We start from the raw sequence: 18366 nt of genomic DNA on the forward strand, positions 1-18366 counted from the left end.
CTGGCCCCAGATGTCCACTTATATCTTCCACTCCAGCACCAAGATTACAGATGTGGCTCACCATTCCAGGCATTTTATATGGGATCTGGGGCTTGAACTCAGGACTTGGTGCTCACAGGGCAGGCACTGTAGTGACTGAGCCATCTTCCCAGCCCCAGCATTTGTTTTCTTTACTTAATCTGTTCTTCTACAGTGAGTTAGTGCTACTGGAGCAATCAAAGAAGTTTGTTCAGAATTAATAGTGGCCAGACTATTCCTGGGTGCTTCAGGAAGTGAAGCCAGGAGGGTCACAAGTCTAAGGACAGCCTGGGCTACATAATGAGACCATATCTCAAAACAAAACAAAAAACAAACAAACCAACAAACCTAAAACCTAAGGAAAGGGTAGGTGGGACGAAAAGAAAAACAGTTCCTTTGCTGCACTGTGTAGCTTTGGGTTCCCACTAATGTGGGCACTATGGAGTGACAGATAGACTTGGCTCTAAGCCACTTCCTGACTTACTATGTGATACGGACAAGTTACCTAACCAGGGTGTCCTTTGGCTGCTCACAGCAAGGCTCTAAGTCCCAGCCAATCACTGAAGGTTAGCAGGACCACAAGACACCTGGAATTGCAGGAGCCCTGAGATCTTCCTGTCACAGTGAGCACTAACTGTTAAGGGCTGTATTTTGATAAAAGCAGCAATTACTCTCTCTTATGAAATAGGTCAAATACATATTTCTAGAGATTAGTTTAAACTTTGAGCCATGGCATGGTGTTGGATAATCGATAATTTTCCTCTGTCAATTGCGCTTGCCATTAAAATAGTGCAAGGAGCTGCAGGTGTAGCCCCATTTGGAGGCACTTTGCTGATAAAACTTTGTATAAGTGACAACCAGATTGGAGTCGAATAAAAAGAAAAAGGACTCTAGCAGAACCTTTCTTCCTTTAACAATATTCTTATTTATTCTTTGAAATTCTCATAAATGCGTACAGTGTATTTTGACTATATTCAGCTTTCCTTTGCTTTTCCAACCTCCCCAACGGACGCTCCCCTCCCCCCCCCCAACATGTGCCCCTCCCTGCTTCATGCTCTCTTCTCATCATCTTCTTTTTAAATAACCCACTGAGTCCACTGAGTGCTACCTGTGTGTGCCACCAGGGCGTAGGGTCATTCACTGGAGCATGGCTAACCTACTGGTGACAACATCCCCCAGAGAAAAGCACCCCCCCCCTCACTGCAGCTATCAGTAGCTCCTTTGCCTCACTGACTCCAGCAGCTGTCTTTTCCCCAGATAGATAAACGTTCCATGAAGAAATTCATTAATATGCATCTTTCTGACCTCTGAACACTAGAAGCTGGGCCTGGAGGAAGAGCTTGTGATGGGTTGGCGTATTTGAAACCCCAGAGAAAGCGCGTCTAAAAGCAGTCTAGTGATGACAGTTCCAAACACTTGGAGATGTAGTTCTTGATAAACTTCTCGTTGTCAGGATCCAGCAGATAGAAGTGATCACCTGCCAGCGTGTAGCTGTCAATCTTCCCACTGGTTACATCCTTCCAGCCTGAGGCATACACAAAGTTTTATTCAGTGATAAAAGGCATTGGCCAATGGCAACATAACGCGTATTCCCAGGTCCTATTTCACTAAAAGCTGACACTCGGTGGTTGAGTTACAGCCAGTAGGTCTCAGGTTTTGTGCCTCCTGTATTTTTAATCTCTTGAAGACCTATCAGGATTCAGTTGTGTGACCTCATTTTACAGGAGACCAATATCTCTTTGTTTATACCCAGTAAAACTTATCTGTTTTAGTGACTACTACGAGCTGACATTTGCTGAGAACCGGCCAACACATATTTCAATAAAATATCCCAAAGTACAAAGGCAATTTCACCTTCTACATCCGTTATTATATCTTCAGATCCAACAAAGCATGTTATGTCCCGAGAAAGAGGAGCTTTTGAGGGTGGGTCAAAGCTGTAAACATGAAAGAGCTTGTTTGTAATTTTCATCCTCAACTTCCCAGAGTCTTTTCCCCTTCCTGACTTCACTGAAATAAAACACGGTGTAGCGTCACTTCCACTACAAGAAAGACATTGGCAGAAATAGAGGAATAAAGACTTCACTTAGCAGCTTTCTAAAAATTCCATTCAACTCTAGTATTTAGCTCAGAGATCCACCAGCCTCTCTGCCTCCCTGAGTGGTGAGCCATAAAGCTTATTTTTAATTAATAAAAATTTAAAAGAATTTTTAGATTATAAGAAAAAGCAGGACTGGGCACGGTGGCACACACCTTTAATCCCAGTACTCAGGAGGCAGAGGCAGGGGATCGCTGTGAGTTCCAGGCCAGCCTGGTTTACAAAGTGAGTCTAGGACAGCCAAGGCTACAGAGAGAAACTCTGTCTCAAAAAACAAAACAACAACAGCAAAAAGAAAGGAAAAGAAGAAAGAAAGAAACAGATGCCACAGTGCTGTCTCGGGCATCCCTGCTCTTGGCAGCCCTTTGTTATACATTACTACTTGAACCCACAGATACAAGTGGGTAAATGAAGACAGCTGCACACAGACGGATCTTTCTGCAACAAGAACACTTTGAAACACTGCTCTTAGCAACCCTCAAGACTACAATATGTCGTTACTGACTGTAGCCACCATTGCCACCGAGTTGAATACAGATTGATCTCATTTGTCCTGCTTTCTTATGTAGTTCCAACATTTACACTCTTATATTAAGGCCTCTGATCTGCCTTTTATTGATTTTTCTTTTGACAACTTAAGAAGGACCTAGTTTTATTGATCCACATATGGCTATCTACTTGGTCACCACTCAGGTTGTGGGGGGTGATCTGGAGCTATAATGTATTCAAATGTTAATTGCTTGCCCTCCAAGATCCCTACCAGCAAATTCTCCAGTGCCCAAAATGACGTGATGTAAACCTTGCATCTCAAATTATCCCTGATTGGCTAATAAAGTTGCCTACAGCCTGGACTGGGCAGGAAAGAGGTAGGCAGAGCCAAGATTCGCAGGCTTGGGGGTGGCAGAGAGACAAGGATGGGGAGAGGGAGGAGGAGAGAGGTGTGTTCGCCATGGGTTAGCGTGAACTAGAAACACGTAGCTGGGAGGAGCCTGCTCTGAGGATGGGGAAGAGAAGCAGCCCATAGGGAAAACATGGGCAAGTATTGATGAGGAAGCTGACAAAACAGCTTAGAGGGTTAATATCTGCCCAGCCCCAGTACATGAAGGCTTATCAAAAATCTAACAGATTTCTGTGTCTTTTATATATATAATAGCAGGTTAAGGAATAACTGCTGCCTTAATAATTATATGAATCAACATTAAATATTAATAATCCAGCCAGGCGTGGTGGCGCATGCCTTTAATCCCAGCACTTGGGAGGCAGAGACAGGTGGACTGCTGTGAGTTTGAGGCTAGCCTGGTCTACAAAGTGAGTCCAGAACAGCCAAGGCTACGCAGGGAAACTCTGTCTCGAAAAACCAAAAAATAAAAAATAAATTAATAATCCTCCAACACTCAGATGCCTGTAGCTGGAAGAAGTTTCTGTGACCTCTCTTTCACCCCAGTTGTCAGCGTGTCTGGTTTTGTGTTGCTTTTTTTCCTACAGCTCTGTAGTACGGTTTGAAATCAGGTGTGGTGATACCATCCGCATTAGGTTGGTTGGTTGGTTGGTTGTTTTCCTCAGGATTGCTTTGGCAAGTTAGTCTTTTGTGCTTCCATATGAATTTTAAGAATTTTCCCCCTATTCTTATGGAGACTATCATTAGAATGCCAGCGGGTACTAAGTTGATTATTTAGACTGTTACTGCCTATTAGCTCTTCAGAATGTGTCCTCGCCCTCTTGTACTCCCTCTGCAACTCATTCAACGGGGATCTCACCAATCAGATAGAAACAGAGAGAAGGGGACGAACCTGGAGTATCTGGGGGGTGGGGGTGGCGCTGTGAACTTTGTGATAGGCTGAAGATAGGAGATAAATGGAGAGGCAGAGGGAAGGATGAGGTTACCTCTGTTCTCAAGATGACTGCCCCACTGCTGTTGAGAAACTGTAAAATTATAAAATGTAAGACGCTTGTTTGCCCTGCCTACCCAGAGGCTTCTCCCAGTTCTCGTTACTGCTAGCCTCAGGAGTTCCACCCTAGTTCCCAGAATAGCTACATGTGAGCTCCCAAATATCAGAGGTCCCATATGGTTTCCAGTAACCGCCCTAGGGACTCACACCCAAGTCCCCACAAGAGGTCTCCCAACGCCAGATGTCCTAATGTCCATATGATCTAACTTGATAAGCAACCCCACCTGCTTTGCAGTTTTAGCCTTTAAAACTAGCCTGTAACAGTCACTGGGGGTCCTTAGCCTCTCGAGTGCTGAGGGACCCTGGCGCGTCAGCAATAAACCTTTGCTTTTGCATCAGTGCGTTGTGCCTCCTGTGGTCTCTCATGGCGACCCCCTTCCCGAGTTGGGCATGAGGGTCCAACACTGTAACTGTGTCAGCTTCCACTGGCAAGTAGCATACACTCATACACACCCAGAGGCGCATGCACACACACACACACACACACACACACACACACACACACACATTCTGGGCTTTGCAAAGGAAACAAAGCTGCTTTTAAGGGCCTTAGCCCAGGGGATCCAGGCTTAGCCAGGACTGACAATGCAGGAAGTGAGTGCCCTGGGAAAGACTTGCAAGAGCCTCATAGACTCATGGGATTTAACACATTAACATTTCAGCCTGGTCAGAAAACCCAGGATTGGAGACAGATGCCCTCAAGAGCAGGCAATGAAGAGGTGGGATGGGTTTCTGGCATTACTTCACTAGAGAACCTAGCCAACTTCTGCTCCCTACTATCTGCCTCCACACTCAAAAAGCAGCCTGTCCACTCTTGCTGATCCCTTGAGTGTGATGGCAGTACTTTATTTCAATACATATTTATTATGCAATAAAATATGTATGTTTAATCATAATTTTTTTCCAAGACAGGGTTTCTCTGTGTAGCCTTGGCTGTCCTGGACTCATTTTGTAGATCAGGCTGGCCCTGAACTCATGGAGAGCCACCTACCTCTGCCTCCCAAGTGCTGGGATTAAAGGCGTGTGCCACCACCATCCGCCTAATCATAAATATTTTAAAAGAGAACATGTACTAGCCATCTTTCACAGATTCTATTTCTGTGACCCAGATCCACTCTGAGCCAGTAAAAATATCACAGGAGGCCTCAGGAACACATTGCAGCCTTTAGAATGGTGTGTGTTCATATACACAGCCTCTGTGAACTGCCAGTCTGTTTTTTTTTTTTCTATAAATATCAACAAACACAGTGCACATGGCGGCTGCATGCCAGTTACTTACGTGAAGTTTTTCACAACAGTAATATCTGCCTTCAGTAAGGGAATGCATTGCCTCAAGAAGTCCTGGTCTTCAATGAGATGCTTGGGGGTGCCTCCAAAATTCAGAAGGTAGTGTGTGATTTGTTCTTCTGACAGCTTGTTAAGTTCAGGAATTTGAGGCCGGGATACTGACTTGAAACAGCAACAAACACAAGGCTGATTCTTCAGGAGACACACGAGCCCCAGAGCCCCAAAAGCCTTGCGCCCACCTCCTTAAATCAAGGAAGAAGAAAATGTCCTAGTAACCTTAGCGTCAGGGTGCCACCAAAATGGCGCTCCCGATTTAGAGTGTTAGGTCAGTCCCTGTCTGTACGGAGGAAGCCAAGAAGGTCAAAGCTGGAGCAAGAAGGAACCAGGAATTACAGGACTGGCTTACAAAGCCACAGGGGTTACAAAAGCTTGGCATCACTTTAAGATTCTTTCCCGCCGGGGGTGGTGGCGCATGCCTTTAATCCCAGCACTTGGGAGGCAGAGGCAGGTGGATCACTGTGAGTTCGAGACCAGCCTGGTCTACAAAGGGAGTCCAGGACAGCCAAGGCTACACAGAGACACCCTGTTTTGAAAAAAAAAAAAAAAAAGATTCTTTCCCGGTGCTGACTGGTTCCTCTCCTGGCAGTTGAGAAGTTCCTAACTGAGGCTGGCGTGCTTTGGATAGAGAGCAGGAACGGGCAGCACTAGCTCAGAGGGGCAGAAACAATGAGACAATATTCGGGAAAACGCTGATGTTCACTTGGGGTGAGAGGGGGGTATGGAGAGACATACATTGAAAGACCACAGAGGTGTTCTTTAGCGCAGGGTATCCCTGCCATTATCCCAGGCTAGACAAAAGAAGAACAATGGCCCAATTGTTAACACCCCATTTCCCTCTTCTTCATACCCCAATCCAACGAAAACCAGGACACTTACGTGGGGCGCCGGTGCACTGGACACAAAGAAGTGCAGCGGCTCCAGGTTGTATTTCTCCTTCAGGCGCAGGGCCGTCAGAAAAGCAAGGTAGGATCCCAAACTAAACCAGGGGAAAGACAAACATGACAGACAGCGTTTTGGGCAAAACGCACAGTAACCACGTGTCCCAAACACAGCAGCGACTGCTGGGTGGGCAAAAGCTAACTGCCTGGAAACTGGCTTGTAAAAAGCATCTTACTGATGGTGACTGTCAACATAGTTAAATGTTGAGAGACGGCTTAGTCAGCAAAGCACTTGGTTTGCATTTGTGACGAGAAGTTCTGATCCATCCCTGGAACCAATGCTAAAAGCTGAGTTCAGCTGCTCAGACCGGAAATCTCAACAATGCAAAAATGAGGGACAGAGGTGGGAGGATCCCCGAAAGATCATGGGCCTGGTAGCCCATCGTAAACAAAAGATAGTCAGTGACTCAAGGTCATCTCCTGACTTTCCCATGTGTTCTAGGCACATACACCCATACACTTACACACACACACACACACACACACACACACACACACACACACACACACAGAGAGAGAGAGAGAGAGAGAGAGAGAGAGAGAGAGAGAGAGAGAGAGAGAGAGGAGAGAGAAAGACAAAGACAGAGACAGAGAGACAGACAGAGACAGAGATGACTTATGCAAGGAATGGTTTGAAATTCATCTATATTTCCTTTTCTCCATTAAAGGTGCACATTATTTTGTTCTTCAAGGTATATATCAACAGTTCTCAAAGTACTTCAGGGACACTTAGGGATTTCCAAGATCTGATTGTGGCTGGATAGTTTTATGACAACTTGACACAAGCTAGAGTCGCTAGAATGTCGGGAACCTCAACTGAGAAAAACGCCTCAATTAGATAGGCCTGCCCCTAGACTGGTGGTCCTGGCTTCCATAAGAAAGCAGACCAGCTGGGCGGTAGTGGTGCACACCTTTAATCCCAGCACTCAGGAGGCAGAGGCAGGCAGATCGCTGTGAGTTCGAGGCCAGCCTCGTCTACAAAGTGAGTCCAGCACAGCCAAGGCTACACAGAGAAACCCTGTCTTGAAAAACAAAACAAAAAACAAAAACAAACAAACAAACAAAGAACAAAAACAAACAAACAAACAAAAAAGAAAGCAGGCTGAGCGAGGCTGTACACAGCACTCATGATGTCCTCTGCATTAGCTACTGCATCCAGGTTCCTGCCATGTGTGAGTTTCTCTTCTGGCTTCCGTCCAAGATGGGCTATAATGTGGAAATGTAAACCAAACAAACCCTTTCCTTCCCAAATTGCTTTTTTCATGGTGTTCCATCACAGCAATAATAATCCTAAGACACCATCCAGTGTCAAAAGTATTTTCAGTGTAATACTAACATTTTTTTTAAAGATTTACTTATTTTATTTATTGCATATGAGTGCTTTAGCTGCAGAAGAGGACATTAGATCTCATTATAGATGGTTGTGAGCCACCAGGTGGTTGCTGGGAATTGAACTCAGGACCTCTGGAAGAGCAGGCGGTGCTCTTAACCTCTGAGCCATCTCTCCAGCCCCCTTACATATTATTTGTAGGGCCAATGAGATGGCTCCTCAGATAAGAGCACTTGGCACATAAGCCTGGGGACCTGAGTTTGATCCCTGGATTTCATGGTGGAAGAAAAGTGCCAGTCTTTGAAGGTTAGCCTGTGACTTCCACATTCATGCCACTGTACGTACACATGTCTTGCACGTACACACACCACAGTTCCTTATGATCACCATCCATTTAAAATTTTTTATCTGTTTTTAGTTATGTGTATGCATATATATATGTGTGTGGGTATGCTCACATAAGTGCAAGAGGCATCAGATCACTAGGGGGTGGAGTTACAGGCAGATGTGCCTGCCTGATATAGTGGTTGGGGACCAAACTCAGGTCCTAAGCAAGAACAGTATGCTCTGTTAACCAGAGCCGTCTCTCCAGGCCTGTGATCGCTGTTCATTTACTCTCCGAAGACAAGAACTACAATGCCCAGCCTCAAGAAGGAGGAAACTAACTTAGAAGCCTAAGAAACTTGCCCAACGGCATGGCCATATCATCTCAAGAGGTCTGAAGTCAGGTCCAAGCCCTTGGGAAATACTATTTCCACATATTTTAATTTGAAAAATAAATAGAAGTTTCGGGTGGAATTTTCATTCTAGGTGTAATTCCTAAACAAACTGGAAAACTGTAACAAATAATTGTAACAGATAACTGTAGAGATAACTAGCCTACAGCCTGTTTAACCGGGAGAAAAAGCTGTAGCTCACAAAACACAAAGCCCACCTGTGGTTGAAGAACATTTCTCTCGTGCCTTGAGAATGCTCGGCAAGTGCTGTAGCCTCAAGCACCTATCCCGAGTCCCACACGTGCTGTTTACAACAAGATTTAAATACCTGTGGCCAAAAAATGCAAATGTTTTGTCCTGGATGATGGGCAGCAGGGCGGATGCAATTTCGTCAGCTATCTGGTGGATGTCGCTTGGGAACGGCTCTTGAAGTCGGGTTTCCCTTCCAGCCAGCCTTACAGCATGCACTGGGGGTTGAGAGGCAAGTCACTAACACACAAGGAAGATGCTGTAAGCCAGTTAACGCAGACGAATGAGATACTGCCGTGCTGTAAAAGCCTCAGATTTACATGATGCGATCAATTTCTAAGAAGCAATAATGGCCAACCGTGGCGCGGTGGCAGGGAAGTAAAGCTTGGTTGCCACCTTGATTGGATCCGGAGGCCGCTAAGAGACACACTTCTGATGGATCTGTGAGAGCACTTCCTGCATGGTTCCTGCCTGCTTTCCTGTTTGAGTTCCTGCCCTGATTTCGCTCAACAATGGACTGTGAGCAGGAAGTATACGTAAAATAAACTCTTTTCTTCCCGCCCCCCCCCCCCCCCCCCCCCGCCTCCTCCCGCCTTGTCGGTCCTCACGGTGTTTATCACAGAATCAGAAAGCAAGGTGAACAGGCTCCATGTCAGATCAACAAAGGCACTTAGAATAACACCTTTAAAATCCATCCGTACACAATTCCTGGGGCTTTCTTCTTTTAATGGATGGACAGTTTGAGACCTGAAGTAAGAACAGCTGGAGCCCCTAGGGAAGGATTTAGAATTCTTGAGAGAACAGAGGCAAGCTGGGAAGACATTTCCAAAAAGACACTTTATAAAGAGGGGAAAAATCTGAAGAAGGAAATGGCTTCTTCACTTCAGGAGGTGTAAAAATTCTACAGAAACAACGAAAGTACCAAAGCATAAGAAGAAAACACAACCAGCAACCTACACAAACAAGGTGCCAGTTTTCCCTAATCTGCACTTCACTGTATCAACACGAGAGGGCACTCGTGAACCAAGAGGTTGAGCTAGCAACCCCAGAGACACGCCTACTACAGGACACAGGAACAGTAGACCAGGCATCTCTGGCCATTGAAAATACGTACCAAAGATCCCACAGAGGAGAAGAAAATAGTGCCCAAAGTGAATTAACTCCAATATGAAATGAAAATATAATCACTGTAATTTGGAAATTTAAAATTCCGACTAAAAACAAATAATCGCATAAAGACTGCCAGAAAGAAATTGAATAAAAAGACAAAGCTGTAAAACAAAAATAAAAAAACAACACTTTCCTTGTAATAAGACAGGGAAAAGTATTTGTGGACACAGAGAAAAGAAATAGAAAACTAGGAAAAGAGCCCGGAGCAATGGTGCACACCTGGAATCCCAGCACTCCGGAGGCAGAGGCAGGTTGATCTCTGTGAGTTCGAGGTCAGCCTGGTCTACAAAGTGAGTCCAGGACAGCCAGGGGTTACACAGAGAGACTCTGTCTCTTTTAAAAAACCAAAAACCAAAACAAAACAAACAAACTAGGGAGAAAACAAAACAAAACAAGATGGCAGAAAGAGGCTGGAGAGATGACGCAGCAGTCCCGCCTGATCACCAGGTCGACCGCTCATTTGGTTCTGGTTTTGGTATAGTCCGGACTACTATGACTTTTGGCGTCATTTTCTGTCTTTATTTGTATCTATTTGTGTGGATAAGTGGCCTCCATCCACTGGTCTAGTTTTCTTCCCCCCTGCCAGTGACAAAGGCGTTTCTGTATCTGTCTATTTGTTTATCTATTTGCTTGTGGTCTAAGACTGACGATATTTTTAGACATAGGACAAGGCGGGTTGTTCCCGCAGCCAGCATGAGGTTGGTGTTATTTTATATTTTATATTCTGGTGTAAGAAAGGGCGAAATTTCATCTGTTGGCCATTAGTTCTAACTCATTTAAAAGATTCTCAAAAAAGGCAGTAAAAAACTGATCAACTAGCTTTGTCCTTGGAGCCGGACTGGGAGTCTCCTGCTTAGATCAAACTGGCAACAAGCCCAGAGCTGCCTGAACTTCTGATGATGTGCTCCGAACTCCAACAAGCCTAGAAGCCTCAACATGGGAGGGCAGGGTCACTACACCCAACAAGAAAAAGAAAAGACTGAACCATGGGAGCTAATGTGATGGGTCTCTCCGGGAACTGGGTGGTAAACAGTGACCAGATAAAGCCACTGGTAAGGTCTTTTTCAGTCCTAGTCACTCCTTGGACTCCTTGGTGATGGGCTCTGAACAACTTTTACTATAAAGGCTGTGAATTAAAAAAAAAAAATGTTTCACACCCAAAAAACATTCTGGGCAAGATGCCAAACTCGGATACTCCTAGTTTCTCTATTATCATTCACAGGTTCTGCCTTTAACATTTAGGTGTAAGACTGACTTCTGAGACTGTGAGTTACTTTCACTTTGTCTTTTCTCCGTACTCCGCAAGCTCCCGGGAGCTCTCCTCTCTGTCTGTTCTCCGCCAGCTCTTGCGAGCTCCTTTTTGTTGTTCCCTTTTCCAATTGGCCAATCACTTTCAGTTCCCCTCTGTAGCGCGCAAATCTGTATTGGGAGGAAAAAGGGGACAGACGTGTCCAGACCTTTCTCCCCTTCGCCCTGGAGGACACTCCGGTGGTTGTCTGGAAGAAGACCGATAATACTGTCATCAGTCTCCTCAATCCAAACGGTAGAGAGGCTCTGCCATCCAATCTGATTTCTGTTTTGACATTGGGCATATAGTTTAGGCCAACCAGGTAAATAGAGGGATTTGTAACCGGGGATGGTGTAATTGGCCTGAACTGTGATGTAATCCCAGGAGGAGGTGGATTTTAAATTATGCTATAAATTAAGAAACATGTTGTCTCTTTTACTACATGTTTGTTTCTTATTAACTTTAAAGGTATTAAAACTACATCTCCAGCATATATCTGTGAACTTTTATCTAAAAATTAATAATTTGCTTATTGACTATGATGTTTAAAATTTAAGTTCAAACTCTTGTTTAAAATATATGAGTGCATGTGCATTTGTAACACAGATATTATACAATTCAATCCTAGTTCAAAACACTGTAAAAAATCTGGTTTTAAGTTCTAAAAATTATGGTTATACTCTATGACTTCATTCTTAAACAAATGTAACAAGACTCATTTGTATTAATTATGTTATAGTCAATATAAAGTAATAATAACAGGTGTATGTCTTGATTGGTTGCTAGTGGGTTTAAAAAACAAAAGTAATAATAATTATAGACATAATAGTAAACACTCTTAAGCCATACCGGTACTCTAACTACAACTGGTGCGTAAAGTTAAGAGCTACTATCACAAACTGTTTAAAATAATTAAAACTCATGGTTTTGTTAGGTACTAGCTCAGTTAATCACAGGTGTTTTCTAAAATAATCAGCCAATACATAGCTAAAAACAAGCAATTCAGATACACTAAAATTAAACAGATGTAGTCTTCTAACACTTATCTGCAGACTATAGATTATAACGTTGTTTTATGTTTATAAGATGTAAGTTAAAACAGACAACTAAAGACAGACAAAGATTGAACACAGATATGCTGGTCCTCAAGCTTATCAGAGATCTGCTGAATATGACATTAATTATATTTAAAGTAATTAAGACAGAGATTCCCACATCCTAACAGTGGCTTCCTAAAGTCTCCAAGAAGAGTTTTGGCATGACAGATGACTACCACTGGGCAAAACTGCCCCAATGCTTCACCTGGTGCTAGGCCCAACATGGACTGTGGACAACAAGCTGGACATCTAGAGAGTTATCGTCTCACGTTGCTGAAAACAAGGTGAGGCCGGTCTCTCATGTTATTCTTCCACAGAAACAGCCTCTCACCTTCTGTGCCTGATGGCCAGACTGCTTTTGCCCATGATACCAGGAAACAACAGGAGCCTGGGTGAAACAACTGTCTAGGTGGTGGACTGGCTAGTCATCTCTGTCATTTTAATTAATATATAGATTCATCTAGGTTACATTTTTTCCTTCTCAGATCTCTGATTATATTGATGGCTGAGCTAATGGCAGCTTAATAGCTAGAAGACAACTAGATCTACTGTTAATACACTAGTCAGTTCATTAGCTACTTAAAACTACTAGGTACCAGATCTCTCTCTTATTTAAAAAGACAAACAGACTTGCCTTGCTCCCAGGCTTCATATTAAATGATGAACAGTTTTTAGTGTAACTCAACTGCCTGTGTCTCTTGGTATATAACTAGATAAAAAAGATATACTTTATATAATGTCTGAGGATCTAAAAGCTTAAGTTAGGCGAGTCTAAAATATTTGAGGGTTCGAAAAAGCGTTTAAAGGTTGATACATGCAAGATAAAAAAAAACCTGATCCAAAAAGGTGTTTTAAGGTTGTGTATAAAAAAAGTGTTTCAAGTTGATAAATGCAAGTGTTTAAAGGTCTGAAAAAATGTTTATAACATTTAAGGGTCTAAAAAAGTGTTTAAATGTTGGTAAGTGCAAGTTGCAGATTTAAAGTAAGATCAATGGTTATAATAAACTAGTAAAGTACTGGCTGCTTATAAATCAGTCCCAAGATCAAGAGTTTAATTTTCTTTTGTTATATTCTGAATATAAATTTAAGGGTGCTTCTCATCATGCTAAAAATGAGTCTGTCCAATCTATATATCAAGTCTTCTGGACTAAAAAAAATTGTTTATGCTTGTACTGGGTCTCAAAAGTATGAGTCTACTGCTACTGTCATTTACAATTATAAAATTAATATACTTTTTATAAGCTTCAAGACAATCAAAAGGCCATAAAAACTGGATCCACCTGCCACAGATCAAATAAACTCCAGATAAATAAAATAAAAACTTTCCCTGGTCTTGAGATTCTTCTGCTTCCCCACTTACTAAAAATTTTTAATCCTGTTCCAAGTTTATGTTTGTCTCAACAGATTTTTACCTGACTAACAGACTCCATCCAGAGATCACCTGTAAATTACAACCTGCTGAGATCTAGACCTACAAGAAGCTGATATAAACCGGTCCCACAGAGATGACTGCTCCTTGTCTCTTCAACTAGATCAGCTGAACATATGCTCTTGATAAGTGCCCCAGTGGCCCTTGAGTAGCTTTTCAGCCTTTCTAGGTCCTAATAACAGCGCCCCTAATGTCAGCAAAAAAAAGCTACAGAAAAAAAAGTGACTCCGCCCAGTTTCCCACTTTATAGGCTGAAATGCTAAGTCAAGGACAACTCTCTGACATAAGAGACAAACTTGAGCCTTTAGTTCTGTTTCTCCAAGTCATGCTTGTACCCCTTATATGATAGACTTTATGTTATGTTCATTCAATTGTTCTCCTTGACTGACTACCCTAATGTCTACTGACTTTTGGTCCCTACGTTTTATGGTGCAAAAGATAAAAGACTCTCAGATCATGTAAACAATCTCTAGACCTGCTTTAAGATTAAAGCAGTTACAAGAAGAAGGGGGAATGAAGGAACCAGCCCCCTTAAGGACTCCCATTAAAGCCAAAGTCTGGGAAAATGTAAAAGTCAGCCTACTCAGTCCTCCCTTAAAGACCCCCATTAAGGCCAAAGCATGTAAATTTCTAGAGGGTGTAGCTTGAACCAAGGACAGACAGATATCAGATCACATATGTGTGTGGCAGGGACAGGAAAAACCTTGAAGAGTTCAACTTGACTCAAGGTCTTAGTCTGTGCTCAGAGTCCAGCTAGACTCAAGGACAACCAGCTGTGTTTAAAATTTCCACTACCCCTCCCCAACCAAAAAAGTTCCTAAACGCCCCCTGTGACTGCTTCAACCAATCTTTCCCATAGGTCAGCTTGCCCCTCCACCCATTATCCAACCACCAAACGCCAAGACTTGTAACCCCCTGCTTGCAGCTTTTCTGCCCAAATGCCAACCAATCACATACTGTAAAACTCATTTCTTTGTCTAAAACCTATAAAAGGCCTATGCCTCTGTTTCTCGGGGTCTGCAGCTTGAAAGAGCTGCACAGACCCCATCGCGATGGCTCAATAAATTCCTATTCCTATGCTTTTGCATTGACAATGGACTCCGTCTCTTAGTGGGGACTCCGGGGATAGACTAGAGATCTCTCTAGAGGTCTCAGTCTTACACCTGCCTCTGCCTCCTGAGTGCTGGGATTAAAGGTTGGTGTCACCATGCGCAACTGCAAAATACAACTTTCTTTCTTTCTTTCTTTCTTTCTTTCTTTCTTTCTTTCTTTTTTAAATACAACTTTCTTAATGCAGCTCTCATACCTCAGTGACTAACAGAAAGTTTGACACATGGTATTACATTAAAATGAAGCACTTCTGAACCTCAAAGGAAGCATGAATGAAGAGATGGCCCACAGACTGGAGGAATTCCTTGCCAGTAACTTATCAGACAGGACTGATACACAAAATACAGAAGGGAGTAAAAACAAATACATACAAAAAGACCAAATAATAAAACCAAAGCAAATCAGGTAGGCAGACACTTTGTCAAAGTGTAAACAGCTAATAAAAATGTTTGGTTTTTAGCTGTTGGGGAAATAAAAGGCAAAATACATGGAGATTCTGTGCCATCCCAGTGAGAATGCCTATTCACAAAGCACAAAAAAAAAAAAAAAAAGTTAGTGCCGATGGGAATACAGGGGGAAAGTTGGGGCATATATACACTGTTGGAGGGAATGTAAATTAATCCAGTTACTGTGGAGATCAGTTTGGAGGCCCCTTAAGAAGTTAAAAATAGCCTGGAGTGCTAGCACACACATTAACCCCAGCTCTGAAGAGGCAGAGACAGGCGAATCTTTGAGTTTGAGGCCAGTCTGGTTTAAAGAGAGATTTCAGGACAGCCAAGACTATGCAGAGAAACCCTGTCTTGAAGAAAAAAAAAAAAGAGTTAAAGATAAAACTACCATATTATCCAGCTGTTCCATTTCTGGACAAATTTCCCAAAGAATCAGTCAGTTCTCTACAAAAGTAATCGAGTGCCCATGTTCATTGTAGCAACAATAGCCAAGTTAGGGGATCAGCTCAGGTGCTATCAACATAGAGGGTTAAAAAAAAAAAAAAAAGAAAAGAAAAAGTGGTGTATAATACAGAGCAAAGCATTACTGTTCCATAAGAAAAATGAAAATTTGTCGTTTAAAAAATGTTTTTGTGCACGTGTGAGTGCATGTGCCGATGGAGACCAGAGGTCGGAGGACAACGTGCAGGACTCAGTTCTCACCTCTCCCACCAGGTGAGTCTGGGGATTGAACTCAAGTCGTCAAGACTCAATCACAGAACATTGCATGTAGACAGTAACGTTATGGTTTTTTAAAAGAAATCATAGGAAGGAAAATATAGCTGGGAAAGTTTCTGAGAAGACGAGTTTGTTTTATGATGCTGTGGGAGGAAGCCCATCAGCAGGACCCCTAAGAAGCCAAATCAATGGTTGCATAGAGAGGCAGCTCAAGATGCTGAACCAGCAGCGCGTGGTGCACTATCCCATGACATCAAAAATGCCAGGGCAAGAAGATGGATAAAAATTATTTTTTGATGAAATAATGACTGATTTTTTTCCCAATTTAATAAGAGTTAGAAATCTACAAACCTGGAAAACCCAATGAACTCCAGATTCTCTATGTAGCTGTTACTGAGCGTCTTAAATTACTTAGTATGAAAGCCAACATACCTTCCAGTAAGTCACCAATTGTTTGGCCCCACTTGGCAAAATGAAGAGAGCCACCTCCTGCCCAGGGAAAGCAAATCAGCTTAAAAACTGCATCAGGCTTTTGGTACAAGCAGTTCAAAACCTTTTCGTGCCTAAGAAGAAAATTCAAAATACTTATCGTTACATAGTGATATGGAATATGAGTCCAAAATTGAATTAGGTGTGTTTTAATGCCAATCTTCATTTAAGTACAAGGTGCACACGTGTTCAAATGTGAAGTAATTGCCTTTCTTTTTCCAAGTGGCAAGGCTCCAGTCTTATGATTCGAATCCATATATGCTTAGGGACATGGATGGAGTGGTGAAGTATCTATGTGCTTCATGTGTCAACTACAAGTGATGTAACCATTAACTCAGACACACCTTCTTTCACCGCCGAGGAAGCAGTTTTGTTCAAACAGTTCTCAGGCTTTTCAACCTCAGTGTCTTCATCATCATCCAGAGACACAGCTCAAACCATCCACCAACTCTCCACAACATAAAGTGTTTACTCTTTAAATGCGTGACAAACGGTACTTTTGAATCTGTGCATTCTGTCGCTAGAAAACTTATACCAAGATCCTGGATCGAATCAACTGATTTGATCAGGAAAAAAAATTATACTTTATGGGAGGCAGAGGCAGGCGGATCTCTGTGAGTTCGAGGCCAGCCTGGTCTACAAAACGAGTCCAGGACAGCCAAGGATACACAGAGAAACCCTGTCTCAAAAAAAAAAAAAAAAATTGTATTTTAAACAGCCATCCTGTGTGGATATGTTTGTATTTTGCACAATTTAAGTCTCTCTTGGAAAGTTTCCAAATTGGTCCTTAAATTTCTTACAAAGGATATGTAAGCCTCCCAAATGAGAAACCATACAACAAACAACAATGATTTTAAGTCTGTTTTGTTTTTGTTTTTTTAAGTATCAGTGTTATAGTTTGGATCACAAGTGTCCCTCAAAACTCATGTACTAAAGGCTTGGTCCCCAGCTGTTGGTGTGATTTGGGAGCTGGGGAGCCTTTAAGAAGTGGGACCTGGTAGAAGAGGTGACTAGGGTATGCCATTGAAAGGGGTCGCGAAGCTTTGGCCTGCTCCCCCTCAGCTTTTTAGCTCTCCCCTTTCTTCCTTCCTAAGCAGTCTTTGACTAACCACCCATGGTGCCATGCATTCCTGCCACGTACACTTTTCTACAGGACCAACACAGCAGGCCTGAAGGACTGCAGATTGAAAAACCTTGATTTTGATATAAATGAGTGTGTTTCCTGCACATGCGTGCACCGTGTGCATGCAATCCCCACAGAAGCCAGAAAAGGTTGTGAGTACTAGTACAAGTAGACTTACACGCTGTGAACGCCATGTGGGTCCCAGGAACCACACCCAGCTTCTCTGCAAGAGTAGAAAGTGCCCTTAACTGTCGAGCCATCCCTCCAGCACCCCATCGAATCTCTGCTTCTTTATGTTTATGTTTTGTTATTTGATCTTGATTAAAAAGTAAAAAATAACAGATTGAGATCTTTCCAAATACTCTGTTCTCATAAGAAGACTTTCTACTTTATAAAAAATAACTCAGAGCATGCGTGAAGTGAGACTTAATACATGGTAACAGCTGAAAACTTCTTTGGGATAAAGATACTTTTAAAAGAAACTGTGTGTGTGTGTGCGCGCATGCGTGCATTGGGAATTGTCAGATATTAAACCCTTAGAGGTGCTACACTCTCCAGAGTCCACCATGATGACACACTTAACACCAATAGTGAGCCATGGCCAAGCTCTCATGAGAAGACAAGAGAAGCGCTGATGGCCTGCCTGTTCCCGAGTGGCTGAGGCTAGACCACAGAAGCACTCCCTCCGTGGCATTCTGCCTGGGCCTCTCACGTTCAGCCTTGTCTTTCCACTGACCCACAACCAAATACATCTCTTTCTCTCCCCTTAATGTTTTTTGTTTCAATCATCTACAAATTTAGAGTTGAGAGTGATCAGAGAAATTAGTTAACTATTAATTAAAATTAATA

The 18366-nt window shown here is 42.8% G+C and overlaps 1 protein-coding gene across 1 annotated transcript; it reads right to left on the minus strand.

The window, feature by feature from the left end:
- Positions 1-1243: 1243 nt before the first annotated feature.
- On the minus strand, positions 1244-17711 carry Olah (oleoyl-ACP hydrolase). Its single transcript, XM_051150872.1, has 7 exons — positions 17696-17711; positions 11090-11311; positions 8725-8878; positions 6289-6388; positions 5345-5514; positions 1873-1955; positions 1244-1543 (listed from the first exon to the last, which is right to left on the minus strand). Exons 1-7 carry the CDS (start codon positions 17709-17711, stop codon positions 1401-1403), a joined length of 888 nt encoding a protein of 295 aa, XP_051006829.1. The 3' UTR covers positions 1244-1400.
- Positions 17712-18366: the final 655 nt, after the last annotated feature.

Source organism: Acomys russatus, chromosome 9 (assembly GCF_903995435.1).
Source record: "Acomys russatus chromosome 9, mAcoRus1.1, whole genome shotgun sequence".
NCBI classification, from domain to species: Eukaryota; Metazoa; Chordata; class Mammalia; order Rodentia; family Muridae; genus Acomys; species Acomys russatus.